This window comes from Thrips palmi, unplaced genomic scaffold (assembly GCF_012932325.1).
Source record: "Thrips palmi isolate BJ-2018 unplaced genomic scaffold, TpBJ-2018v1 HiC_scaffold_10, whole genome shotgun sequence".
In the NCBI taxonomy this organism is placed as follows: Eukaryota; Metazoa; Arthropoda; class Insecta; order Thysanoptera; family Thripidae; genus Thrips; species Thrips palmi.
In genome coordinates this window covers 15,424,452-15,451,179 of record NW_023144621.1, presented here as the reverse complement: position 1 = coordinate 15,451,179, position 26,728 = coordinate 15,424,452, and the positions used below count along the sequence as shown (strand labels likewise).

The 26,728-nt window shown below is 48.8% G+C and overlaps 6 protein-coding genes across 8 annotated transcripts in view; 3 read left to right on the top strand and 3 right to left on the bottom strand.

The window, feature by feature from the left end:
* Positions 1 to 2,037: 2,037 nt before the first annotated feature.
* Positions 2,038 to 4,884, bottom strand: LOC117647745 (carboxypeptidase B-like). The gene is made up of 10 exons (XM_034389644.1): positions 4,736 to 4,884; positions 3,976 to 4,188; positions 3,558 to 3,666; positions 3,332 to 3,462; positions 3,081 to 3,258; positions 2,886 to 3,003; positions 2,665 to 2,816; positions 2,517 to 2,579; positions 2,348 to 2,429; positions 2,038 to 2,274 (listed from the first exon to the last, which is right to left on the bottom strand). Exons 2-10 carry the CDS (start codon positions 4,104 to 4,106, stop codon positions 2,090 to 2,092), a joined length of 1,149 nt encoding a protein of 382 aa, XP_034245535.1. The 5' UTR covers positions 4,107 to 4,188; positions 4,736 to 4,884; the 3' UTR covers positions 2,038 to 2,089.
* A 665-nt stretch (positions 4,885 to 5,549) lies between these two features.
* Positions 5,550 to 10,661, bottom strand: LOC117647722 (WD repeat-containing and planar cell polarity effector protein fritz homolog). 2 transcript variants are annotated; one of them, XM_034389628.1, is made up of 17 exons: positions 10,494 to 10,661; positions 10,287 to 10,420; positions 10,080 to 10,215; positions 9,821 to 10,001; positions 9,548 to 9,747; positions 9,372 to 9,472; positions 9,165 to 9,279; positions 8,887 to 9,093; positions 8,644 to 8,807; positions 8,464 to 8,571; positions 8,143 to 8,381; positions 7,934 to 8,057; positions 7,669 to 7,853; positions 7,351 to 7,591; positions 6,993 to 7,272; positions 6,223 to 6,904; positions 5,550 to 6,127 (listed from the first exon to the last, which is right to left on the bottom strand). In XM_034389628.1, exons 2-17 carry the CDS (start codon positions 10,367 to 10,369, stop codon positions 6,066 to 6,068), a joined length of 3,108 nt encoding a protein of 1,035 aa, XP_034245519.1. In that variant the 5' UTR covers positions 10,370 to 10,420; positions 10,494 to 10,661; the 3' UTR covers positions 5,550 to 6,065. The 2 variants fall into 2 exon arrangements, with proteins under 2 accessions (XP_034245519.1, XP_034245514.1); XM_034389623.1 differs by having other exon boundaries at positions 10,287 to 10,661.
* Positions 10,662 to 10,760: 99 nt separating this feature from the next.
* LOC117647755 (derlin-1) lies at positions 10,761 to 13,416 on the top strand. The gene is made up of 7 exons (XM_034389655.1): positions 10,761 to 11,038; positions 11,352 to 11,511; positions 11,624 to 11,735; positions 11,812 to 11,903; positions 11,971 to 12,119; positions 12,206 to 12,316; positions 12,415 to 13,416. The coding sequence occupies exons 2-7, from the start codon at positions 11,359 to 11,361 to the stop codon at positions 12,551 to 12,553; spliced, it is 756 nt and encodes a 251-aa protein (XP_034245546.1). The 5' UTR covers positions 10,761 to 11,038; positions 11,352 to 11,358; the 3' UTR covers positions 12,554 to 13,416.
* A 101-nt stretch (positions 13,417 to 13,517) lies between these two features.
* LOC117647736 (transforming growth factor beta receptor type 3-like) lies at positions 13,518 to 19,629 on the top strand. The gene is made up of 16 exons (XM_034389636.1): positions 13,518 to 14,057; positions 14,240 to 14,327; positions 14,402 to 14,679; positions 14,765 to 15,184; positions 15,275 to 15,612; positions 15,711 to 15,951; positions 16,035 to 16,224; positions 16,312 to 16,407; positions 16,505 to 16,749; positions 16,839 to 17,033; positions 17,127 to 17,283; positions 17,371 to 17,543; positions 17,633 to 17,734; positions 17,820 to 17,961; positions 18,047 to 18,193; positions 18,278 to 19,629. The coding sequence occupies exons 3-16, from the start codon at positions 14,431 to 14,433 to the stop codon at positions 18,403 to 18,405; spliced, it is 2,823 nt and encodes a 940-aa protein (XP_034245527.1). The 5' UTR covers positions 13,518 to 14,057; positions 14,240 to 14,327; positions 14,402 to 14,430; the 3' UTR covers positions 18,406 to 19,629.
* A 1,142-nt stretch (positions 19,630 to 20,771) lies between these two features.
* On the top strand, positions 20,772 to 24,843 carry LOC117645564 (mucin-5AC-like). Its single transcript, XM_034385866.1, has 7 exons — positions 20,772 to 20,828; positions 20,902 to 21,188; positions 21,839 to 22,795; positions 22,865 to 23,045; positions 23,475 to 23,582; positions 24,323 to 24,459; positions 24,774 to 24,843. The coding sequence occupies exons 1-7, from the start codon at positions 20,772 to 20,774 to the stop codon at positions 24,841 to 24,843; spliced, it is 1,797 nt and encodes a 598-aa protein (XP_034241757.1).
* Positions 24,120 to 26,728, bottom strand: part of LOC117648742 — a 56,516-nt gene continuing 53,907 nt past the window's right edge. For both annotated transcript variants that reach the window (XM_034391362.1, XM_034391363.1), the window contains one exon: positions 24,120 to 26,694. In XM_034391362.1, coding sequence (XP_034247253.1) covers positions 25,710 to 26,694 — 985 coding nt within the window. In that variant the 3' untranslated portion in view covers positions 24,120 to 25,709. The remainder of the gene's footprint in view (positions 26,695 to 26,728) is intronic.

The following is a 26,728-nucleotide window of genomic DNA, read 5'->3' as shown; positions in this document are numbered from 1 at the left end:
CCTACTTTCTGGCGCTTTGTTTGGGCAGTATCTCTATCTGGCGGGCCGGGCGGGCCGAACCACCACACTGCCAGACATCGAGGCACCTTCCGAAGATACTCCGCCGCGCCGCAACTACTGCGAGATAAGCGGGACACGCTGCACACGTCCGCGACACGTTCATGACACGTTCATGACACGTTCATGACACGTCACTGGGCAAGTCGCTAAATGGGACTCGAACCGCACGTGTGACCCCACCAATAGATTGCTCTCCGAACAAGGAATCCATTGGTGGGGTCACACGTTTGGTTCGAGTCCCATTTATCGACTCTGGAGCTCAAAACGCGTCCGGGATTTCGGCCGCCTCCACCGGTCTTCTGGCCCACTTCTGGCCCAACGTGGATCAACTTCAATTAGCTCGATAAGAGAGTTGTGTCGCTTTGCTGTCGTCTTTGGCGCAAGATCCCGAGCGACCACGGATGTGGCAGTGCAGGCTGTGTCTTCGAGTGTAGACTGTGCCATGACGTCAACGTGCTCCCTCTCTCTCTCTCTCTCTCTCTCTCTCTCTCTCTCTCTCTCTCTCTCTCTCTCTCTCTCTCTCTCTCTCTCTCTCAAAATTGTAAACTGTCTCGGTCTGTGCGCCCGTCGCTCCGACTTTGAAGCTATTCGGGAAGACCGACTCGAGAGGGACCTCAAGAATGCAGAGCTCTGTTGGCAAGTGAGGTGCTTCTCGGAGTAATGGTGCACAAGACCGCACAGTGTCACACGACAATTGGAAAGCGCTCTTTCTCTCTCTCGCACACATACACACGAGCGCGCACGCGAGCTTACTTAAACACACCTATGCACACACACACAGCAACAAAACTAACCTCACCAGCGAGAACCAGTTGAACAACAGCTGGGGCTCGGCTTGCCATATTTACAGACACGGAGAACTGACAACACCGAAGGGCTGGCTTGTTGTGTTTGTGTGTGTGCAGCCGTTGGGGTGATAGTAGCATTGGTATGGCACCACGCCGGTGCGTCCTTCACTTACATTTCCACTCGGCCCGCCCGGCCCGCCCCCTTCGCTGGCCCGGGGCAGGCAGCCAAGCCAACCCCCCAGCCATGGCGGTGCATTATCATCGAAACGGACACGCCGATTGGGCACCACTCGCACGTAAAATCCCGAAGCCAGCCCCGCCCCGCCCCGCCCCGCCCTGTCCCGCCCCGTCTCGCATTTCGCACCGAACTGGGCCAGGCGGGCGATCCCGGGGCTGGAGGACCAGGAGGACACCGGGACGCCCCTCGACGGCGAGGGCCTTGGCGAGGTCCTCCACGTGCAGACACTCGGTGCGGATGCGCTGCCCCCCCCCCCCTTCCCTCTCGCTCTGCAGTGAATGCCTTTAACGCTCGATAGCAAGGGCAGTTCTCTCCACGTGTCGCGGCTGCGACCCCCCTCCCCCTGACCCTCGCCACCCTCGCCACGTGGCTGGCCTGGCTGGCCCGGCTGGCCCAAAGCCCTGCAGAGAGGCAGCTGCAGGCGCCCCGCCCCCCGCCGCCCCCCTGTGACCTCATCGTAGTGTTTCTCCCCCTCCCCCGCGTCTCCACGGCCCTGACCTAGTTCCGCCAACCCTTCGTCCTTCGTCCTTCGCGGCTCCCGATTCGCGCCCTACTTTCCGGCCAGGCAGCCCTTCCAGCAGCCCTGCCCGGAAGTGGTCGTGCAGTGTCGTACAGCCGCTCCGGTGCATTCCCTTCATGTCATCCTTCGGCTTTTCCAGGCCCGCCCTGCGTTTTCTCCCTCTGTTCTTCCCAGCGGCTCCGCCTCGCGCGACCTCGTCGCGGACGCAGGATTTCTTTGTGAGGCGGAGAGCGAGCCGTCCACTCCACTGCAGATTGGACGGCGGCACGTGCCCGACCTGCGCGGCCGAGGCGGCGCTACCCCGCGCCCGTGGGGAGTAGCGCGGTCCGCGGCGATACCCCGCGCCAGCCAGCTGCGGCCATGGCCATGGCCAGCTGCCGTCCCCCCAACAGGTGTGCCGTGTAGCAGTCCGACGAAAGTAAAACACCGCCTTCCTCGCGTCATGTTTATTCCCTCGGAATCTTCACGGTCCTGGAAGAAGGACTACAGGCTCTTGGCGCGCACGCCGAACACCTTGAGGCCCTCGAAGGTCTGCGTGACCGAGTCCCAGATCTGGGAGGCGGGCAGGTCGAAGCCGTTGCGGCCGCCGCCGTGCAGCTCGATGGTGTAGGACTTGGCGATACCCCCGACGCCCTTGGCCCAGTCGTCGCTACCCCCCGCTGCAGGGTCTGTCGACAGAACGCGGTATCCGTGAGGGAAAACTACTACCAGGAAAAACTTGTTATTTTCTCAGCTACTCACAAAGTTCGGCGCTGTTCTCGACGGTGAAGGGGACGGAACCGGCGGCGACCATGGCCGCGTTCGCTTCCTCGGCGATGGATTTCTGCGGCAGAGGGCCAATCAAATCAATAATCATCGATAATGAGAGATGGGCCGCGGCTCAGCACAGCAAGAGTGTCTTTCAGCTGACCAGTTCCTGGGTGTCAGGCGCGGGCGTCACCCTGTAGTCGTATCCGTACGGGTACAGGATCATCTGGAACAGGCAGGGCAGGGAAGGACCAGTCGTCAGTACTCCTCGCTCGAGAAAAGTGTCGCGGAGTATCGCCGCGCGGACTCACGGGGCCGTAGCTGTGCAGCGTGAGGTACATCTTGAAGCGGCCGTCGGCGTTCTGCGCCAGCACGAAGTCGCGGAGGTTCTGGGACTCGACCTCCGAGAAGGCCTTGGAGCCCGCGAAGGTCTCGGCGCAGGGGTAGGTGCTGGCACCGGCCTCTGAAAGCCATCAGTCCATTCAACGCCACTGCTAAAATCGAAACTAGACACGATTCGCGGAGTACTCACCCATCCAGTGGAAGCCGAAGTTGCGGTTCACGTCGGCGCCGCGTTCGCAGAGCATGTTCCAGAACCAGGCCAGCCAGGAGTCGCGCGGCGCGCCGCGGTTCTTGCGCCAGAATCGGTCCTGCGACAAAAAACACTACTATTCAAAAAACAAAAACAACTAAATGGACTGCGTTGTGCTTTGGATGCGCCGCTCGCCTTGGTCTGCGAGTACTCGTAGCCGTCGGGGTTGACGAGGGGCAGGATGTACCAGTCCATGCCGTCCAGCAGGTTGCGGTGCGCGGCGGTGTGCTCCACGAGCTGGTTGATGAGGTACACGGCGGTGGCGGGTGCGATCCACTCCCGCGCGTGGATGCCGGCGTCCACCAGGACAGCCCTGCCAGGCAAACCAAAATGTTAAAAATGTTTTGTTTCGTTGCAGTATGGAGCTAGTGTTTGGCCATCCTTGCCTCGGCGACTGGCCGCCGTTCAGGGAGACCCGGATGACGGTCATGTCGCGGCCCTCGTAGCTCTTGCCGATGCTCTGCAGCTGCACCAGGTTCGGGTAGTCCGCCTCCAGCTGCTTCAGGTAGGCCTGGATCTGCGCGTCAGGACCAGGGTTCAAACACGCCGTCCTATTTTATTTTGTTTGTTGTTGTTGTTATGATAATTTCCCTTGCCAGGCCACTTGCTTACCTCATCGTAACGCATGTACGTGTCGAAGGTGGCGTTGGACTGCAGGGACTTGGTGGACATGAGCCGCGCTCGGGCCTGCACCTGCTCCTGGGCCTCCTTGTCCACCAAGCTGAGCGTGGGAAGAAGCGACAACAGTCACAATAAATCGATTAACGTGCCAAAAGTTAGCACAGTGGGCCCAGAAGACCGGTAGAGGCGGCCTAAACTCCAGACGCGTTTTGAGCTCCATAGTCGCGAAATGGGACTCGAACCGAACGTGTGACCCGACCAATGGATTGCTCTCCGAACGAGGAATCCATTGGTGGGGTCACACGCTCGGTTCGAGTCCTGTTTAGCGACTCTGGAGCTCAAAACGCGTCTAGAGTTTCGGCCGCCTCCACCGGTCTTCTGGCCCACCGTGCAGTGACTTGACACTGACCTCTGCACGTCGTGCTCCCCGACGGCATGCGGCACGAGGTGCGCCTCCAGGTGGTGCTGCACGCGGCGCAGCGCTGACGGCGACACCATGAGGGTCGTCTCCCTGCCCAGCACCGCCGCACGGCTCCACATGTCCACGCCGCGCCATGCCGAGAGCTCCTGGACGGCCGCGGTCTGAGCGGCGTCGCGCGGCGTCGCGTGGATCAGTCGGTACCTGCGCAGCCGAGGTTGTTAAAGCACCGCCTTTCGAACTCGTAAACCCCCTGTTCAAAACACGCCAAATCTCACCATTAATTATTTTTTTGGACTTTGTAGATTAAACGTTTGGCGAACCTAATTGAATATGAACTTCGCAACCATCAACACAATCACAAGGTCGGCAATTTAAAAGACGAGCCAGGTGTATCTTAAGTTCGAAAGCAAATCACTTACGGTACTCAGATAAGCGAGACAAATCAATGCTTGCGTGCGTAAGCTGACTCCTTGATGTTGCTCAAGTTCAAGATCAAACTCCAACGCGCATCTCCGGACCAACCGGGTGAGGTAAACGCCAGAAGAATGCACCTTTGGTAACAGAGGCTTCGCTAACGTTGCCCGAGTGAGTCCGAGTCATAGACACGCACAACCGCGTCGGGATTATCCCTCTTCATTGATTTGGTACTGCCACGCGGAACGAATGTGTGAAATTTAACTTTTCACCTTGACGAAAACTGTCGATAAAATTTTGAACGTCCTTGAACCTCGAAAGCGTGGAAGCTCACCCCTGGTACGACGCATCGGCAGCCACGGCCGCAAGAGGGCGCGAGGGCCGCCACTGCCAGCAGCAGCACGGAGGCCTGCAGGTTCCTCATGGCGGAGGCAGTGCTCAGTGCTACAGTGCGGTGCGCGCGCTCCCCGACGACCATTTAAAGCCGCGGCCACGCAGCCCTCGAGTAGTCGATAGCCTCTCCACTCGATAAGGGGGAACGGGACGCCCGGCTAATGACAGTGGAGGTGCACACGAAAGTAAGCCGCCGTATCTCCAAGGGGTGGTTCAGTTCGCGTGGAGCCGAGCGTGGAGCGCCCGGCCAGCCGTGGGTAGGCAGCCCGCTCCATCGGCCTGCCGCCTGGTTGCCTACCCTCCGTTCGGCGGGCGCTTCCAGTGGCCGGGGGCTTGTTGCAGTCGCTTGAGGCTCTTCCCCGCCGGAATAAAGTGTCATCTTAGGAAGGACGGCCATGTCTTGTTTTGCAGTGCAGGCGAGCTAGTGTCAGGCCCGAAATGGCATACGAACAGGTGTGGTCTAGCCCGTAATGGTAATGGTAATGCGGGTAGGCAAGCCGCTCCAGCGCCGTGCCGCCTGGTTGCCTACCCTCCGTTCGGCGGGCGCTTTCAGTGGCCGGCCGTGGGTAGGCAACCCGCTCCACCGCCGAGTCACCTGGTTGCCTATCCTCCGTTCGGCGGGCGCTTGGGCACATCTCGGTTGGGGCAACTAGCCAAAATGACCAGCCATTCCCGGAGTACACTCGGGCTTTCCCTATTCTGCGGCGTGTTTTCAGGTGTGAGGTTTGGATTCAATAAAAAACCAAACACTGTAATGAGTTTAAAAATAATACTTTTCTGTTTATTTGAGCTGAACCGTACCGACATTAGTTGAGCGTAACGTAATCTATGTACAAAAAATATATATTTTCTATAAAATAGAGGTAAAATCTCTCCAGAACATCAATATATCACAATATACACACACTTCTTAAAATAAGATAACAATTTTAAGCTTTTCTACTTAAAATGGACGGAAAGAGAATCACATAGACAGCAACAAAATTGCTGACAATACAGGCACATGATGTAAGATTTTTCATAGAAAAATAGGTCAAAATAAATGTCACAATAAAACCATTAGTATACCATTATCTCTATGGCACAAGAGGAGAGCCAATACTCAAACAAGAGAATTGCATGTCAATAAATATTACAATCAAATAACATCGATTAATACTTTCATTAAATAAGAAGTCCCATACACATAACATTATCAGCAAAGGGAATAATTTTTAGTGACAATAGTTCAAATATAGGGTTACTTGGTGCCTAATAAATAACATAGGTTTTCACACAACACCAAAATGCACAATTTTGATGGAGCCATTGTTTTCTTCTTCTTCAGATAAGTCTGAAAGGAAATAAGAGAAAAAGAATTAGTGATACAAAGTAGTGGCTCGTGAAATTTCTCCCCCTTTCACTTCAGAATCAAGAAGTAGTCCTTACCATGGACAGAATTATTGTAGTTGATAAAGTAGTCATTCTCAACAGAAATACTTTTGTCAGATCCATTGACCAAGGAGGTAGGGTGAAGATTTCTTTCAAAGGCATTCGTGCCAGATGACAGTGGTTTTCTTGACCCAGGCAACAAGGCCGACAGTTCCTCAGTATTTAAAGAATCATTTTGCCCGGTTTCCTTCCTGTGGTTCAAGGTGTATTCAAACTTGCCCAAAACCGCAGGCTTCAAATTAGCTCTACCTTGGGTCAATTCATCAGTCACGATTTTATGGAAAGGCAGCGACGATGGACCAGACCCAATGGAAGTCTTTGATGTGTGAAAGCCTTGAGATGTTGTTACCCTTCCTGGATTAGTTCCTGAAGCCCAGATCATGGCAGAACTGGCCACAGCAGGTTTGAAGTTGGGGGAAGGCCTCTGAAGCGAGTGGCTGGGCAATAGGGAGTCCCTGAGATCAAAATGCCTCCTGTCAGGAAGCCCCAAGCGAGGCTGTGATGGAGGCACAAGGGGAATGCCCACTGAATTAGCAGAGTGAGTAAAACTGAAATGCGGAGGCTGGGGAGTTTCATGCAGTAAAGCACTGTCACTTTTCAACAAGTCAGGTTTAACATTTGGAAATGGAGAAGAAGCATGGGGCTCTTCCTCTTCCTCAGGCAAAGTATGCAGTCGATCCTGTAAGGGAAAAACAATGAAGCAATGAGCGCAAAATTTTAGAAACAGTTAAAATTTAAAGTACACTGCACACATTTCTAATACTAACTGGAAGCATTATCTGTGTAACTGTATCACAGAATTTCACTTTTGGACGTTCGTTTGAAATTCCCACTGAACGAAGCGGAAGAGAAGATGTCAAAACTTTTTCATTGACAGATTTGGGAACGTCTTTAGGACTGTAGTAGAGTGATTCATTTCCGTCAGTCATATTTAAGGGACCAGGAGAATTTCTTTCCCATATTGGAGGGTAAAACAAGAGTTTGCTTCCCACAACAGTGCTGATCTCATATGGAAGGCTGTGGTTTCCAGGAAGAGCTGGCCCAGCACTGGTAAAAAGAAAAGGAAATAAAAGTTACCACATAAAGAAATGAGTGAAGAAGATAGGTAAATAAAATGCTACTTACACATTTGGCACTGCAGGTACTACAGGTAAAGGAGGATGAGGACGTTGTACTTTAGATTTATTTTCAAATGATTTAACATCAGTTGTCAAGAAAGGCCGTTGTTTCTCAGTTCCAACTTTTCCTAAAACTCCTTCTGCCTGAGTCTGGTATTTACTTGAGCCATCTACAAGCTCATGATCTTCAGAATCCGATACTACACTGGGTGAGTCTGAACACTCGGAACAAGAAGAACGAGAACACTCTGAAAGAAAGAAGGACAATATATTTTTATAGAAGGGGAGAGTTGATACTTAAAATAAAGGTCCAAAGGCAACTCACCAGAGTGTGATGACCCTGATGTGCTGCTGGTATAAGAACTTGTATCGAGCTGCTCAGCCTTTTTGAAAGCTGCTTCAGAAATTTCTGTTTGCCCAGTGCGTTTGGCACTGTAGTGAATGTCCATAAAAAGGTCACGGTCCATAAGATCTATTGCTAATCTAAAAGCTTTCTCAAATAATTTGTACCTGTAACACAACAAGAAACAAAATTATCCAATGCTGGATGATTTTTAAGTCCACATAAAAAATAAATTACACTTAAGTACCTCAGTAAGAGATGAAAAAATCGTCTTGTCAGATCACGGACTGGTGCTTTGAATTCATCAATTGTGGCTGGACACATTGGTCTAATGGGCATGTGGAAACAACCCAGTGCAGTTTGAATTTGAACTGTGTAAAAGAAATGTGAGAGAAATCACGAGTTGGTACAAGGGACACTCCTGCACCTAAAGAATATACAGCAATCAAAACAAACCTTCATGATCAGGGTTCAATGGCAACTTGAAGAGATGATTCACTATGCGTTGTAAGCAGGACAAGCAAGTGCTGCCAGCAATATCCCAGTTCAGAGTCGAGAGCAAATTTATTGCTTTATCTACATTATTTGACCACAAGTACTGCACTACTAACGAATCAAAAGTAAATCCACCAGTACTGTGAATGTCTCCAGATAAGCCACCACCACCCACATAGCGTAATGATGCAATTGGTCCTCTGAGAATAAAAAATGAACAAAATTATCATTCCTGAAAATCTAGGGTTTGATACCAATCATGCAGCTTTCAATGGCTTTCACCTTTCAAATAACAGGAGTAGTAAACAATCTGAAACTGCAAACTTTTCACCATAATAATTTGTTTCCGCTTTCTTATTCCATTTCATTGTTCTGAGAGTTGGCTGAAGTCTGAAAAAATACCAATTTATGAGAACTCTTTGCAAATTATTTGAAAAAGGAACATGATTATGTTACACTTACCGAAAATAAGATGTGATATCCAAAAGATTGCTTTGGGTGACATCTTCACTCAGAAGTTGTTGCTTTAAAGTAGCCAGAGCAGCATCAAGGATTTGAAACTGACAGCGTTCATTTGCTATGACAAATATTCCACCATCCGGGTGCCATGATATTGTGGAAGGAATCTGATTAAGGGAGAAAATAGGAGTAGAATTCAAGTAACTTTTTTTTTTATGAAATTTGCTATTGAAGAACCCAACTTACAAAAGCAGCTTTTACAATGTGCGTTACACCCAAGGCCTCATCATACAGCACAAGTGAACCATCTATGCAACCCAGCAAGAGTTTATCTTGCAGAGGGCTAAAGCTGTGGCAGCACACGTGAGTAGGGAGAGATATTGATGCAGCAGATGTTCTTTGCATGCTGCCACGTGAAACTTGATACGAGCTACTCTCGACAGTCACATCACCCTGAAAGAGACATTAAATTTAAGTTGTAAAATACTTCCTAGGAAAAATAATTTACAAAGTAAGCCACTCACATTTCTTGATACTTTCTGCTCCACAGATCGAACAACATTTGAGTGAATTTGGCTGAATGATACAGAAAGTAAATCAAACTCTGAACGATGGTGGCATAAAAGGTCTGCCTTTAGTCTGTGCAATGATTAACAGAGGAAGCATGATTAGAAAAATGTTTAAGACAGCAACATTCAGACTCAAATTTTAACAGAAAGAGTGTATCGTACCCACTGACACCATACACAAGCACATTAGCTCTATCTTGGTCTTTGACAACAGGACTCCATGGGTATACCTCGTCATGAGAACTATACCACCATACAACCACCTAAACAAAAAAAAGGTCATGTTCTTCATGAACTTTAATTCATAATCTAAGGTTGGTTGTAAAACAATGACTGACCATATCTCCGCTGACATTGCAAGCAAGTTTCCTCTCCAGCCTGCGGCCGGTGGGACCAGCCAGATCAACAGAGTGTATTCGTGGATCCAGACGACTAAATGACTTTGGAGAGCTGCGTTTTAGTGTAGGTTTCGAAAAATAAACCACAGTCAGTTGACTATCATTGTATGAACAAATTAAGTGTGATTTTGTCAAAACAACTGCAAGAAGAGAAAGTGAGACTCATTATTAACATTCCCAGTTGCAAGCCAAAAAAGAAGTCTTTCTACATACCATCAGCAACATAGTCAGAGAGCAACTTTCCCACAAGAAATTTATCAAATGTTATTGAAATAGGATCACCAGTGAAAATATTCACATTGACATTAACAAACAGGCCTGAACTGAACATTAATTGTAGGAGACTACAATCACGCCACTGACACAGAACGATTCGTTGTTGAGACATATGCTCCTGTTGACAATAAAATGCATTAAAAACGCTAAAAGTTACTTGGAAAATTCAACAGAAAGTACAGACCTAATTAATTACCTCAAGTTCCTTGAGATTTTCTTTGAGCCGAACCGGTCTTTTATTTTGAGGAGCCCAAACATGTCCTCTCTTCTCAGCATATGACTTCTTGCCCTCAAATGGTACGGAGTCATCATTACTCTTTTTGTCATAGTACCTGGAAAAATAACTTTAAGTTAGAGGAACGAAGCAAATTGAAACAAAATAGCAGATGGAACACTATAGTACCTAAAAGCACCAAAATTTGAATTAGATATGGTAATGTCTTCACGGAGAGTCCAAAAGTGGACTTCAGTAGGCAAGGATAACATTATTTCACCAAGAGTTGTGGTTTGAATGGTTCATTTTGACGGCTCCTGTCACTTTCCATAGGTTATGTAGAACAATAACAAATATTATACAAGCAAGTTGGATTGAATTGTTAAATTAAGGTACATTTAAAGACAGTTTCAGCTTCTTGAACAGGCGAAACCTGTGCTATGTCCAGCTTAATTTCACATTTGTGACATTCCCTGGTGTTCTTTTTTAAAACAAAAGTGTGTTGACATTTTGTCTGAAACTTGTTGCCCCGTGGAGAGAGAGGTAACCTAGGTTGGCTACACTGTGTGCTGGCATATATGTGCGGAAAGAAAGAGAAATTCCCGCATGTTGCAAGTATGATATACTGTTCATCTACGTTCTGTTGGAGTAACTCTTAGATCGCGAGTACACTACCTCGGCCACTCATGGATGACCTGTCAACACCTTTGATTTCCCATTCCTACACATGGCGTTTTGCAGCTGGGTCACCTTGAAAGAACTTTGATTCCGCAGGCGTGGTGGCCCTGAAGGGTGTCGTGTTGTGTTCGGAGCGGCTGTTCTGCTCCTGCTCCGTGTTTCGTGTCAGAGAAAAGGTTGTACGTGTTCTTTTGAGCGATTTTCGTCACTCCACTGCGATCATCACCCACTTTCTCGTTCCGAAACTGTGCACTGTCTTAAAGGTAATTTCTGTTGTACGCTGTTTTCTTAGATCCTTCTTTGTATTTTGATATTTTTGAGGTTATCAATTGATTGAGATGGAATGATGACTCTTCATCATTTTTGCAAGCTCCTATTACTTATTCGATCTACTGTTTCGTACCCTTTGTAATCTTGTGAGCTTGGAAATTTTTTATTTCCGTCATATTTTTTCAACCCAGATAATTTTCTTCGATGTAGCAACTCTAAATTTATTCTTTTTGAATATGTTATGTTTGTTCTCAGTTAATTTTTCTGCATTGTTTTATCTTACTGACTCTATTTTTTTTATTACAGATTCACAATGAGTGACATTGCTCAATGGTTTAAAGGGCTACCCACCTTCACGAGGTACTGGTTGGGGCTGACTCTTGGCTTTTCCATTCTTGGACGATTTGGCCTACTGAAAGCACACCAGCTTATTCTCCTTTATGAACCCTTCATTAAATATTTCCAGGTAGTTTATTACATCTATGCATTATATGATGAATATCCAATCGTCATGCATTGTAGTTTTGGATATGTTTGGATTTGGTCTTTCATTCACTATTCTACTTCTTTCTTTGCAGATCTGGAGGGCTGGCACAGCATTGTTTTATTATCCTTTGTCTCCAGCAACAGGATTTCACTTCATGATAAATTGTTATTTTCTTTATAATTATTCATTAAAACTAGAAACAGGTAGGAAATGAGATAATTGAATGAATAGACTTTGGTTACAGGTTACATACATTGGTAATTTATCTATCTGTTGCAGGAGTTTTCGATGGCCGTCCTGCTGATTATTGCTTCATGCTCCTCTACAATTGGATATGTTGTGTGATTGTTGGCCTGATTGTGGAGATACCAGTAAGAACACCTTTTCCTTTGTGCGCTCATTTGTTTTTTCTTGTATTGATTAAAACTTCATTTCCAGTTTTTGATGGATCCCATGGTGCTGAGTGTGCTGTACGTATGGTGCCAACTCAACAGGAATGTCATTGTAAACTTCTGGTTTGGTACCCAGTTTAAAGCCATGTACCTTCCCTGGGTTCTTTTTGCCTTCAACCTCATTATTTCTGGCGGGTGTGTACTTCAAACTTTGGTACATTAAAACGCTACCCCTAATGCACTTTACAGTTGTGTTCAAATCTATCTCTTGCTTGTTGCAGTGGCATCCTGGAGCTTGTGGGAATCCTTATTGGCCACTTGTACTTTTTCCTTACATTCCAACTTCCTCAGGAGATGGGAGGACCAACTTTCTTGTCTACTCCACAGATTTTGTAAGTGTTCCATTTTGATTCATTTCGTTTTTCATTTGACATACAGTCATATTATCAATAAATTTCCATGTTAATTCCTTTGGATTTCTTCCGCACAGGTACAAGTACTTCCCCAATCAACGAAACGCTGTTCATGGATTTGGTGCTCCACCGACAAACCGCAGAGCAGCAGAAGGTGCCCCTGCAGCAGGTGGTAGACATAGTTGGGGCCGAGGACATGTCCTTGGAAATAATTGAAGAACAACAAAATCTTTTCTCTCTTTCTGTCCTGTAGGATATATATACTGTTACCTCCATATCTAATGGTTGTTTCTAAAATATCTGTATTTTACAATGCATAGTATTTGGAAGTTGACAAAGATTCCATTTATTGTTGATGAATTGTAAAATTTGACTTTTGACATTTAATTGTGCTCTCACCAATCTCATGTTGTGAGCTTAGAATTCTGTGTTTTAGAAGTAACAAATCATCTCACTTCTTCCTAATATCTCTTCTTTAAAATGCAGCATTTCGTGTTATGCTGGTTTAGTGTATTTGTGAGTTCAGTTGCATTGCTTTTTCTTCAATAATCATATTTTTCTGAAGATGTACAATTTTTCTATTGTCATTATTTGTTTGTCAATTTTGTTACCATTTTATGTTTATACAAATCTCAATAGCTTAAGCTATTGTGTAACTTAAATCCTAATTCCTATTCGTGCTTCATCCCAAAATGAGTAATTTGTAGCTGTGTGTTTCCATTTTCCATTCAATAGCTGTGAGTTACAGAAGCATAGCTTGATTATCTACATACCAAGGTGAAACTCTTCACTCCTAAAACTGGTGAATTTTATCCTTACTTTCTAATTTGGATACATCAGAGTGAATAGATGTGACTTCCTAATAGGTAAATAACATCATGGGTGTAGGTATGTTAAAAAATGCAATTGGTTGGGGTTTTACCACCCTAAGATAATAACTTCAATTTTGTTGTTTCCTGTTATTTATTGTGAAGTGTACATGATATTTTGACTCCTAAGGGAAAATGAAATGGTGTAATGACTGAAGTGCATGTGTGTATATTTTATGTGTTTAATAAATTCAAGGAAGGTGATCAGAACGCGATGCATTCTTTTGAGTTTTCCCGTTTCGCTAGTCCATTTGACAGACAGAGTATATAGACAAAATCCAAATTGGATGTGCGTTCAAGTGCGTACCTAGCACCTGATCAATACTTCACTTTGACCTCGCGGCCTTGCGGTGAAAGGTCATAAACTTGGAGGCCGGCTTTGCGTTACCAACACCACCGGGAAACATTTCGTACCCGATTCCATTCACTTAAGTTAAGAAATCGGAAAGCAAGTGTGCTTTTGTCATATTATGGATGTATTTCAAGCTGTTTTAATTGTGATGAGCCCACACACACAAGATTTCAAACGCGCTATGTTTTCAGTTTTGTTATTTTGGGTTGGCAGCGAAACCGATACGTTGCGGTAGTCCCTGTCTTCGCGTCCTTCTGCTACTGCTACCCGTTGTTTTGCTCGCTCTATTTTACGGTGTTTACCGTGTTTTCACCGAAGATAAGCGTCAGTTCGTGACAGACACTCCTACGCCGGTCTTGCTATCTGTTTTTTGATCCGAGCGGGAAGGCGTAACACCGCGGCTGGGCGACGGCAGACGTACGATGGTGTATGAGCCTACGCCCGTGCCAATGCCAATGCCCTGTGTGTTTACAAACATGACTTCGATTGCAGTGTTCAGGCAAGTTTAAATGTTAACGCGCAGCTCCTTGTCTGTTTTTACCACTCGTATTCGAATTTTTTCGCCCAGAGTCGCTACTATTGCAACTCTTTGACTCCATCACTTATTGACTGATTTTAGTGTTCACCTGACAGTGCAAAGCATCTTACGATATTGATAATCCTGATTGTATTTGATTTCAGTGAGAGATGGCTTGTATCAAGACCAGCGGCTTGGGCATTTAATATCATACGCATCCCGTTGGAAACATAATTTTTCTATTCTTGCAAGGTATTTTGGCCTATCTTTGTGTTGCCGTTTTATCAGCTTTGCCATTGATACATTGAAATGACTTGCAATTTCAGTTCCACAGGTGCTCACCTGGTGATCAAGAATGTCAGTTCACTTCCTGTTACTGTTCTTGAAATTTTCAACAGTGGTGGCCTTTACTTTGCCGCCCTCTCGTGAAACAATTAGCGACTCATCATTGCGCCCTGAGAATGAAAAATTTGAAAAGACGTGCAGTATGAATGGGGAAAATGATGTGTTGTCCATTCAATCCTGGCAAGGTATTTCACAGCATGCACAAGGATGTTCAGTACCTTATTATGGACCACAGGGGCATGGACAGTACCCTGAAGAGGTATGTCATTTACTAATGGTATGAGTCATTTTGCTTTCTCTAAGACTGAGGAAAAACTTAAATTGTCTTTTGCTTTCCTGCACAGGTCCACATTGTTCACATCATGGATGTTGAAAGGTTGGTTCGATCTCTTTCGAGCCCACCCAATGCCATGGTTTCAGTTACCCTATACCTTGATGGTGCTCTCTGCAAAAATAAGACCACTTTGTCAGAGCAGCAGGACAGGTTTATGAGAAATGGGTCAAAATTTGGTGAAGAGCAAAGTAAAGTGAAGAAAGAGAACATGCCTTCAGCTCTTATCTTGAAAAAGGAACCACCTATTCATTCTCCAGAATTCTTTGCAGCTCTAAGTCAAAGAGGTTCTCCTCAGCCTTCAGGAGGCACGGGCATGAATGAGGCAAGGCGGCCTTTGGTTCTCTTACTAATTTCTGACCAGCCTGTCATTTGGCAAATAAAGCCCGGTACTTGTTGGTCGGAGGCCATGGCAAGCAGCATTCAAGCCATGGTGAGCCTCCCATAGATACGATGATCATAGTCAGATTAGTAAACAAACTACCATCAAAATGAAAATAAATTAACTGCTCTTTGTTTACAGGTTGAAAAAGACTCTCCCGTTCACTCTGATATTTTGGTTGAAGTTGTTCCCAAGACCTGGGTTAAAAAAATTAACAGGAAAAATATTCAGAGATATGCAAGAAGAACTTTCCATGGAATTGCATCATTTACTCAAATCAGAGCTGCAAACTTAGTACGAATTTTAGTAGGTCCAACCGGATCATCAGACGCCGAAAATAGCCGTTTGATATCCTTGCGCAATCGAAACAAGTTGAATTTTTGTGACTTCAGCTCTCATGAAGAGAGCAACTTGGTATCAGCCTCCCTGTTTATGCCACTTTCAGCAAAAAGTTGTGTCCTTGGAGAAATGAATTCCATGTATGTAAATAATCATATCTAGATTTTTGCCTTAGAGTGCCCACTGTTGGAAAAGAAAAAATGATTTCTGTAATATCTGGTTTTTTCTTTTTTCTTAGGAAAGTTTTTATTATGGAAGTTTTGTCCCTTCCTTTAACTGGAGACACAGTGAATGCCAAAACTAAGAATGGGTCCCTTGCTATTTTACCTACAGTCACAGTGCACTTGTCTGAAAACAAAACTATGAGTAGCAGTGACATAACTTCTGCAGAGAGAAATGTAACAGTGATTTTGAAGTCGGAGCAAAATGTCCATTGGGTGGTGTCATCATTGGTTCAACAATATTTCCTAAACCTTGTGGTAAGGCCTAAAATTATTTTTTAGTGTTCATTTATTAAATTGAATGAGTTTGACTTATTATTTTAATGAATTTCTTTTAACAGACAAAAAGCGAAGACACTATTGAATGCATCAACGGTTGTGATGATGTAAAATTATCCTCTCTACCGGAGCCATCATCAAACTCCGATTTCATTGATACTGTTCCAACTCAAAATGGATCTCCACCTCACCAGTTTAATGTCAATGATTCTACAGGATTTACACTAACACTCAAAGATCCAAATCAGCAAAGTGTGTTCTTAGGAGCTACTTGTGTATATTAAAGTTTCTTTGTTTTGTTTGAATTTTAAAATTGGAGTTTGTGTACCTGTTTTGCAGTTCAAGACCATGCCAAGTTTAAGCAGCCATCTCCTGATGTTCCTTTTCCACAACGGCCCATTAGACCAGCATACCACACGCCACCTGATCTCGATGGTAAATCTCACTATAAGAGCTGCATCTCATGCCATAGTTACAGTAGCTTCAGACCATTGAATCAAATGTTCCTCAATTTTTATGTTGTCTCTCACAGATGTGGAAAGGAGGGGAAATATTCAAACCATCCTCGAGTCAGATATGGTTATTACCTGTGGAGAATCTGTCGAAGTTGTGGTCCCAGCTCCAGGTTTGGTGTCTCTAGGTGTCAACACCCTTCATCTGAGAGATCAATCGTGTCGATCACGTCAAAATGGTACTCATTTCATTCTGTCAAGTTCTCTAAAAGGTTGTGGCTCCAATACACACACTGACGGCAGATCATCTGTCATTTCTAATGATGTAGGTTTCACTTAAATCAAATGTATTATTAAACTAAAATTCTCCCTGATGAAAATTTATAAAATTTTGTATGATTCTCTTAATTTTAGGTTTATGCTGACTTCTCATCTTTAAATGGCAATGGAGTGAACTCAAGAATGAATCCATTCCACACTCTTTCAAATTCCAACTCACAAGCAGTAGAAGGAATACCTATAGCATGTGGTGTCAAATCAACACTTGATGAGGATGTTGCCCGGTCCATCTTCAATTCGAGGCATGATGTAGCATCTGAAGAGGATGAAGTACGTCCTTTTATTATTATGAGTCATATTATCAGTTTTTGTAAAAAAAAAAATCTCTGCCTCTATGTCTTTTCTAATTTTTGTTCATTTCAGGATTCAGCTAATTCTGCCCCAAACTCTGGTAGCTCATCACTTTACCAGCTTGAGCTCTATCACCAAGGTGGATTGAGACTTGGCTCCACTCCTTTAAAATATGGAAGTTTGGTTGATCTCAACGATCGCATACTTGTGAAAGCCTGGATGGATGACGGTGATTAATTTGAAAATCAGCTACATGTATGTTCTATTTTCTTTATTTCATTAATCAATTTCCTCTGCTTTATTATTTTAATTATAGCTCCCTCAGCACAAGCAGTGGCAGAAAGTTGTTGGGTCAGTAATCTACAACATTCCCCAATATGGCTACCAAATCAAAAAATTGTTCTTCTGAGTAGCATGTGTCCAGTTGAGAAAAATGTTAAATTGGAACGTCTATCATTACAAACAAAATCATTTTCATTCAGTTTCCTGGTATGTTCTTACAAAAATTAATTGTTTCATTATTTGCTTCACCTTGTATCATAGTAGATATTAACTGAGAATTTTCTCTCTCATTGTAGGTAACTCAAAACATTTTGCGTCTTGGACAACAAGTGTATGTGCACTGCCAAGTAGGCTTGTGCATATCCAGTCTGAAACATTCCAAAGGAAAACCTATTTTGGTATGAAAGCTTGTCTTGACTGATGCATTCTGTACTTCCACAAGACTTTGTGTAATGGTAAAAAATATATTATGTTTTCTTTCAGTGTGTGGACCCACAAGAATTGTGTCATAGCGAGAATCTTCCATCAGTGAAAAAGAACTTATCTACTGCCCATCAGCTTTTGACTCGCGGGCCTCTGAGGCTATCCCAAGGAACTGAAACAAACCATTCATTTACAGCTGGTTGTAAGTTTGCACCGCAGGATTTGGAAAGCTGAAGCTGAGGGTGTCTTCCATTTCTTTAGTTAATGATGTTTTCTTTATTTAACAGTGCCTTTGGAAAAAAAATGTTCAGATATGTCGACTTTCGCGTATGCATCACTTATTAGTATGGACATGACTGTAGCAATTGCAGTTGGCTCGTTTATCATTGGCATTGGCCTTACAGCTACTCTTTGGTTTATACACAACAAAACAGGTGATTTTCCTTATCTGAAGTTGAACATTTCAGACGTAACGAATGTTTTCTTGATTTCTCACTGAGCCTGTTCTCCATGTTTAGAGCCCATGATTCGTCGAGGTTGTCATGTGAGAGAGCACTCCCTTGGATCCCAGACTGCAGTAATGGGCAGCAGCTTGTCGCCACACTCAGCATGCTCCTCAACCAACTCGCAGTCAGCAATTGCATGAAGAGGGGACGTATCTTGCAATCAATGGTCCACTTCAAAGAGTGTTTCACTCATTATTTACAGTTTTGTATATCAAGTATATATTTATTGTAAACCCATGAAGACATTGTGATGGATATATGCTCACACTCTGTCTCTTCTATGCTTCAGTTTTGTAGTCATTTTAAAAGAACTTTTTTAGTAGTCTTCCTGTTTTTGTAATGCATGTGTGGGATTTATTTTTGGGCCCACTTTGATGTTTGTGTGAATCAGTGTTTTGGGTGAGTTTCTGCCATTGCTTCCTTCTCTAGTACAACCACTGCCAATACCTCTTCCCTGTAACTGCATGAGCGTTACTTCCATTCATTAAATGAATTGTAGACTATTGAAACAAGAGAAAAGAAATATATAGTTTATGGGGTGACCTAGTTATTTAGTTTAAAGATGTTTATGATAACTGTTATCTTTATTTATTGATAGAATTTTCAGTCAAACAGAGAATATAATAATAATCCCTTATAAATAATGATGCTGCTCATATTTGTCAGTCTCAGTTCACCTTCAAGTACAAAGATTTCATAAAGGAAAATTATGTACATTTACAACCTGGGCTTCTGGTTCCTTATTGGTTGGGCCATTTGCAAAGCCCAGTATTCCATTGATGCCAGATTTTGTCTGTGTGTGCGTATGTGTGTGTATGTGTTTCAGTCTGTGTCAGGTTTGGCAATAGCTTAGGACTTATTTTTCATATTATTAGTTTGTTGACCTGGTGACCTGCTTTTGTGATAAAATTCATGCAGTAACTTGATACTGTGTTGAGATATTAGTAATTTGCTCTGCATTATAATGAAAACCTGATATCTGCCTTCCGACCCACTAACTCTCATTAGGAAATGTAATCTTTGAGGTGACTCACCCACAATTGTTTTTTGCTGACCTATGTAGGACCTCAGTTTTATATATGTGTTTGAATGTACCCTAGGAATTTTCTGATTTGCTAAATGTCATAGTTGTGTGTTTGTCAATGTTTTTTATGGTCTTCTAAGCAATATAGTGTCCTTGACTAGTGAGTGGCCTTTGAATTCATGTACCTGCTAGATTAAATACTCATGAAACGATTTGATGGACTTTGGAGTTTTGTGGTAAGAAACATTGGACTGGTTGACCTGATATCAATTAGTAGTACTGTTTATACTTGCTATGCTCTCATATGTAGCCAAATTATAAATAAAATCAAAAGACAGCATCAATTTTTATTCATCCCCTCCCCCACAATCAAAATAATGGGGCCGGCGGTCGCCATGGTGACGGGAAACGGGGAACCCGCGAAAAAAATGGGAAAGAAGAAAAAGAAAATAAAAAACGAAAACAAATACAAAAATGTACAAAATTTGAAAGCTTAAGTACATAAGCGAAAACATCTCGGCCAGACCAGAAGGGTGAGTCGGGCAAGGAAACAGAATCACCCTGCTTGTGGCCGGCCGCGCGTCCGTTCGCTAACTTCCAGTGTGTCCACACAGCTGGGCGGGCAGGGGAAGTCCAGGCGGCCCAGGCAGACTCGCGGGTTGCCCCCGAGCCCCGTGGGTGGGGACTCTTCGCGAAAACACGCAACCACTGACTACCCAGTCGAGCCTGCCAACCCAACTCCCTCGCCATGGAAAGTGTTTCCAACACCTGGGCGCAAGCACAGGACTGGGGTGACACCTGCACTGCACTGCGCGGCTCATACAGTGTAATACAGTGTAGTGACGCGTGTCCAGGACCCCGCGGCGGTGTGGGCGGCCAGGCCCAGGGGCAGCGCGGACATGGTGGACAGCGCCTCGCTACTGCAGCGCGGCCGGGCCGGCCGGGCCTGTCCCCACCACGTGCACCCCCACCACCACGCCCCCCGCTGCCCCCGGGCGGGGCGCTGCTGCCACCAGGCGGGCAGGCTCGGCGACGTGGACCTGGAGAGGATGTTCGCATCCGCCCTGACGGGCACGGGCTCCCCGGGTAATCGTCCGTTAGCGCCTGCGAGGCCCAGGGTAGGCAGTCCCGTAACACACGCGCGCTCTGCGGACGGTCTACCCCGGACTTCGCAGGCGGACTGCCCCGTTCCTGTGCAAAGTGGAAACGCCACGAGCGGCGTGGAAACATTGTGCCGGTGGGGTTTGCGTTTCCTGAGTTGGCAAGGTGTTTGGCTGTAACAGGTGGCCGGGTGCGGCGGATGCGCGCGCCGAGAGCCGACAGCTACGAGGTAACGGTCGTCCGTCTCTGTCGCACCCCTGTGGCGTGGTGGAGGGCTGCGAGAGAGACAGAGCGACTGAACGACGACGGTGACCTGCTTGCCCGCAGGACTTCCCCCTGCGGCCGTGGCCCAGCAGGGCGATGGCGGCGCTGGGCCGCGTGATGCGCCTGAGAAACACCTGGCGTCGCGCGGGGGTGCGCTCCAGCCGCTCCTCCCAGGTTCGTGCTGTCCTTGTCCACCTTGCTGCTCCAGTGGCTTTGCCAAAGAGAGATTAGAGAGACACTGTCGCAGACGACGCCCACGCCGACGCGGCCGCACATCGCGGAGGCGGCGTCATCCTCGGGGACGCCCGACCTGGTGTCGGCCGCGGGCTCCAGCCCCACCGTGCAGTCGCCGTCGGCCTCCACCACGGCGTCCGGGAGCTGCTCGTCGCTGTCGGCGCCGGGCGTGGCGCTGGGGCGCGACGCGGCTGCCTCCTACCTCGAGACCCTCGTCAAGTGCACGCCGCTCAACGAGCCCAGCGAGCCCGCCAACGCCATCCCGGACGACCCTGGAGGGACTGTGGCCAACAGCCAAACGTTCGTGCCCTCGTTTCTTCGTATGAGTGCGAGTGCCGCGTGCCGCGCAGACACCTGAAATTAGTGACCGTTCGCAGGGCGAGCGACTGCGAGGACGTGGTGGCCTGCTCGCCGGCACAAAGGGGCCTCGTCCAGTGCCTGGACGCCGTCGTGCTGGCCACCACCACGGCAGCGTGCGCCCAGCAGTCCGTCGGGGAAGCCCCGCCCGACGGCTCTTCGCCAGCCCGTCCACAGGCGCCAACTTGCCCGCCAGAAACTCCCTCCCGCCCCCCAGAGCTTTCAACCTGTCCCCAAGAGCCCCCATCAAGCCCACTAGAACTCCCACCAGGCTCACTGCCAGAACCCCCATCCAGTTCGCCGGACCTGCCGGAAGAACTACCACCCAGCCCTCCAGACCACCCAGCCTGCCTGCCAGAGCCCGCATCCAGCTCTCGAAAAACGCAACCCATCCCTGCAGAGAGTAAATCGAGCCCCCCAGACGCAGCATCCCGCCTCCCGGACCCCCCGGACCCCCCACCCTGCGCACCTGAGGCTGCGCCCAGGCCGGAGGACCCACTGGACCCACCATCGCGCCTGCCCGCGCCCCGCTCCGCCCCTCCGTCGACGTCCTGGTGGCCGTGGCGGTCCACCCCCGCCGCGGACCACGCCAGCTCGCTCGCCGACTCGGTGCGTGGCGTGGCCAACATCCTGAGGGCCTTGGACGCGGTGGGCGAGTCCGTCCCCGGCGCGGAGGCCACGCCAACGCCAGCGCGAGAGCAGACTGCCAGCACGGACCACGCCGACGGCGAGCTTGATGGCGGCCGGAGCACCACACAAGTTGTTGGCGCTGAAGATGATGACGGGGGTCATGTCTGTCCCGAACACGCTGCTGCTGAACACGTCCATCCTGAAGCCATTGTTACCGGACTCGCTGGACCCGGCGAGCCAGCTGCAGCGTCTGCGCAAGGCCTGCAGCCCGCCGCCGCCACCGCCGCGGCCACCGCCAAGGCCACCTCGCTGGTGGACGACAGCAACCTGCTGATGCTGGCCCTCCGCCAGGACGGCGACCACAGCGTGCTGCTGCTCACGCTGCTGGACAAGGTGGCCGCCACGGACGCCAAGTACGACGCGGAGCAGCTGGCCGGCCTGGTGCGCGACTGCAAGAGCAACATGGCGTCGCTAGCCTCGGTGCTGCGCACCAGCAAGACCAACAACAGCGAGCACAGCGACGAGACCGTGGTGGAGGACGCCGGTGAGGTAGCTTCGGACTGCTCGCTCACGAGGGCGGCCACCGTTCTGCCGCCAGCGGGCATCGACACCACGCCCAAGGTAGCCAAGGCGTCCAAGACGGGAGAGCGGCCCTTGGTGGCGGCTAGCGCGCACCGAGACGAGCCTGGCGCAGCCCAAGGTGCTGTCCCGAAGGCCGGGCACTCCTCCACCACCACCCAGCCGGACGCCGCGCCACTCGTGTCGTCCAGGGTGGCCAAGCTCGGCGAGGCGCTCGCCAAGAACCTCGGCGACGTCGTCGGCGACCTCCGCGACCACGGCGAGCCGCGGAACGAGGAAGCAGGAAGCATGCCTGGAGTAGTGGGGGACCTCGGCGACCACCCCGTCAACGACAAGTACAGGTGCGATTCTGCCACTCGCGCAAACCTTTATACCAGTATTATAATATCGTGCGTTGATGTCTGCTGCAGGTCGGTACCGCCCGGACCCGGGCAACGCGGCCCCTTGCTGTCGGGGACGCCTGGCGGTGCGCAGGGCGCGGTCCGGGGCGCGGTCCGAGGCGCGCAGCTGGAGGACGCCAAGCGCCGCGTCATGTTCCAGTCCAGGCCGAGCGAGCTCGCCCGCGTGCCCCGGCTCACCACCAAGGCCCAGGTGTGCTTGAGCTCCTTGAGGTTGTGGTTGAGGCCGCACAGTGGACCAGAAGACCAGTGCAGGCGGCCAAAACTCTAGACGCGTTTTGAGCTCCGGGGTCGCTGAATGGGACTAGAACCGAGCGTGTGACCCCACCAATGGATTCCTCGTTCGTAGAGTAATCCATTGGTGGGATCCAGAATTATGGCTGCCTCCACCGGTCTTCTGGCCCACTGAGCCCCCCCGCCACGCCACCCTGACGAGGACCTGCCCTGCCCGTAGTCGCAGTGTGCGGTGCCCGTGCCCGCAGCACGCCTCCGCATGCCCCGGCCCGCGCCGCTCGACGCGGTCCCCGCCAGAGCGCGCTGCGCTCGCCGGGGGGCGGCGGGGGCGTCGTCGGCGTCCCGAGTCGGCGTCGGCGTCGGGGTGGGCGGCGACCACGCCGAGGAGGTGTCGTCGCGCGTGCGGCCGCGAGGCTGTCGCATGCCCTCCCTGTTGTCCCAGGGCCCCGTCGTGGACGGCGTGGCCCCGCACCGCGCCAACAAGATCGCCTTTCAGGTGGCGCACCACGCCGTGCAGGCCGTCCAGGCCGTGCAGCGCGCGCCCCCCGCCCGCCTCGCCAGCAAGGTGGCCTGTCTGCTAGTGCTGCGTGCCCTCATTCGTCGGTGGTTCGGCTAACTCGGTGTTTTCGGTCCGTCAGCTCGCTCTCCCCGCTCGGACGTCCGTCGCCGTACAGCGCGCCACCCCCGCGCCGCCCCCTGCGCAGCCGCTGCCCCTGGCCGCCCTGGCAGCCTTCCCCGCCGCCACCGCCACGGTGGAGCGGGTGGAACGGGTGGGCAGGCGCTCTGGAAAGGTGCTGTCTGTCTCTTTCAGGGAGCCGCCCCGATAGCTTGTGCCCAAACATTCGGCTTGTCGAAAAAAAAAAAGAAAAAAAAGAATGGAACCCCAATGCAACTCAACTTCTTGTGTTTCCTTTCGCGTTCGTCAGTAATGCCTCGGATTTGTTGAGAAAGAAGCCTACCACCCCAGTAAAGGGACTCTGAAGGTGCAATGCAGTGAGATGATAGGAAGGATGCGTTCATTAAATACAAAGTATACTGCTGATAAATTCTTTTAATAAGATCAACATACTGGAAGAGGACAATAATAAGTATTTACATTAACAGAATAAATATGGCATTCACAAAACAAATTATTTTTTATTTTTCCTTTTTTAAACGAGACATGTTAAGCGTGAAACGCTTTCATCTCTAAATCTTCAATGATAAAAACTCAACTATTCATTCATTCTCTCTAAGTATCTTTTCACAAAATTAAAAATTGGAGATCCACTTGTGCAGGCAGTACAATTTGACCAGGTTGCTACCACTACTATTGGGAATAAAGACTCCTACATTTGTCAGAAAATATTGCTAGAACAATTTTATATCAATTGGTAAGTAAAGAAAACATTCTCCGCACTTATCAACTAGTTTAACCACCAACATCAGTTAATCAAGTGAAGTATCTCAAACAGTTTATGCATTGCTGAAAGTGGAGCAGTAAGATATTAAATGCAAAAGGCAAAGTATGGAAAATATCTATTTGCAGCAGTTTAAGCTTGTGGCAACTCCAGAAAACAAAACAATGAAGATAGACAAATATTTACAAACTAGCATCACTCATTAAAGGAGAGGAGACTAAACAAAATTTAAAAATTATCAGCTTGCAGAAACAATTCCACAGCCATTACAATATTCTCTTTTACAGCAAACCACATTCTCAATTAAACGTTATCCAGTTCAAGTCGACATTTAAAACCATAGAAAGCTTTGAATGATCTGTTTTACTTGTCGACTTGTACTAAACTAAACTAAAACAGAACAGTTAAAACAGAAACATGAACTAAAATTACATCTTTACACAAATTCTAGTCCCATTTTCTAATCAATTTTGACGTCAAAATCAAAGTTAAGATACAAAAGGGTTCAACTCTAGAAATCCATGATACTCCAGCAGTAACAATATTATTAAATAATAATAAAAAAAAGGAAAAGTAATACTGAGGAACCCATCTTAATTAACCTATTTACAATTAACAGCCTCAGTACCATTCACCTGTATGTACAAGACACAGCTTTTGAATCCAGATACTACATTAAAGCCCGGGCAGCGCCCACAAACCTCCGACTGCTCTAAAGCAGAAGAGCAACACATGGGGGAATCAGGCGTGAAGTGTCAGGGGTGCCGCCCAGGCGACGACAGACGAAGTAAATCAATGGCATCGGACGGGGACCGCGACCGCGGTCGGTCCGCTAAAAGAGTTGTACTGGACTCCCTTTGGGTATTTCGACTAGAATCAAGCCTGCACATCTAAGTGTTCCGGGGGAGAACTCTGGCGAACGCAAATTTAGTTTTAATGCTCCGGTCTATAAAGCCCTACCAAACTACAACCAGCAGCAGAGGGGCTTGGCCCATGCTCAGTTCAAAATTAAAAGCGCAGGGCGCGATGGGGATGCAAAACCACAAGAAATAAAAAATATTTAACAATTAGGAATCAGTTAAGACGAATTTTGGCAGGCCTTTTCGCTGGCCGTCGGCGCATTCTCATTCACCACGCTACGCTCCTCAATCGCAATCAGACTTTCGTTTCCCATCCTCGTGCACTTTCAGGTTCACGTTCACTTGGCTCACGCCCACAGCCAGCTAGGTCTCGGACAGCGACACTGGCAGCTCCATGTCCTCCGACCAGCTCGAGTCCATGGGCGTGTTGATGGCGGACTGGCCGCAGCCCGCGGTGGGGGTCATGGGCATGGCCAGCGACAGGCGGGGCAGGCCGGCCAGGGCACGGCGTCCTCGCCCGGCGCTCACGTCGTCCTCGTCCGACGCGCTGCCCTCCTCGGACGACGAGTGGATGCCGTTGGCGGCGTCGTCCATGGCCATCTCCTCGCCGCCGGCGTCCTTGGGCAGGGTGGCCTGCTTGGCGAGCAGCAGGTCGCTGTTGCTGCCGCAGGACGCCGTCATCAGGTCCAGGTCCTGGGGGTGCTGGAACGGCGCCGCGTCGGACTCGTCCTCGGCGACCTCCTCGACGGCCTCCTTGGCCACGCCGAGCTCCGAGCCCTCCGAGCTGCAGCTCATGGACGACGACTTGGACGACGAGAAGTCCTCGATGTCGCTGCAGTCGTACACGGCCGCCACCAGCAGGTGCTCGTCGACCACCACGGCGGGCTCCGCAAGGTCGGGCGTGCGGCGCTGCGGGAGCGACGCGGGCGGGCTCCAGTTGCCGGACGACAGGCACTCCCCCGAGTCCGAGGAGATGGACCGCGAGCGGACGCGCGGCGCCGCCCCGGACGACGCGCGCTGCTTCGGGGTGGGTCGCGGCGGCGTCGGGATGGTGGTCGCGGACGCCGACTGCGACAGCGGGCACAGCGCGCCCTGAGGGGTCCGCCGCGCCGTGGGGGGCGCGCTGCGGGGGTGGGGGGCCTGGTGGTGGGGGTGGTGCGCGGGGGAGGCCACCGGGGTGCTGGCCATGCGGCGGTAGATTCGCGCCACCACGTCGTCCGTCGAGTCGGCCTCCATCTCCAGCATGTACGACACCGACTCGCTCTTCTCCACCACGCCCTTCACCTTGGGCGACTCGGGCGGCGTCGCGCTCTTGTTATTATTGTTGTTGTTGGAGCCCTTCAGCGATCTGAGGACGGGAGACACAAAATTAGTCATACAAT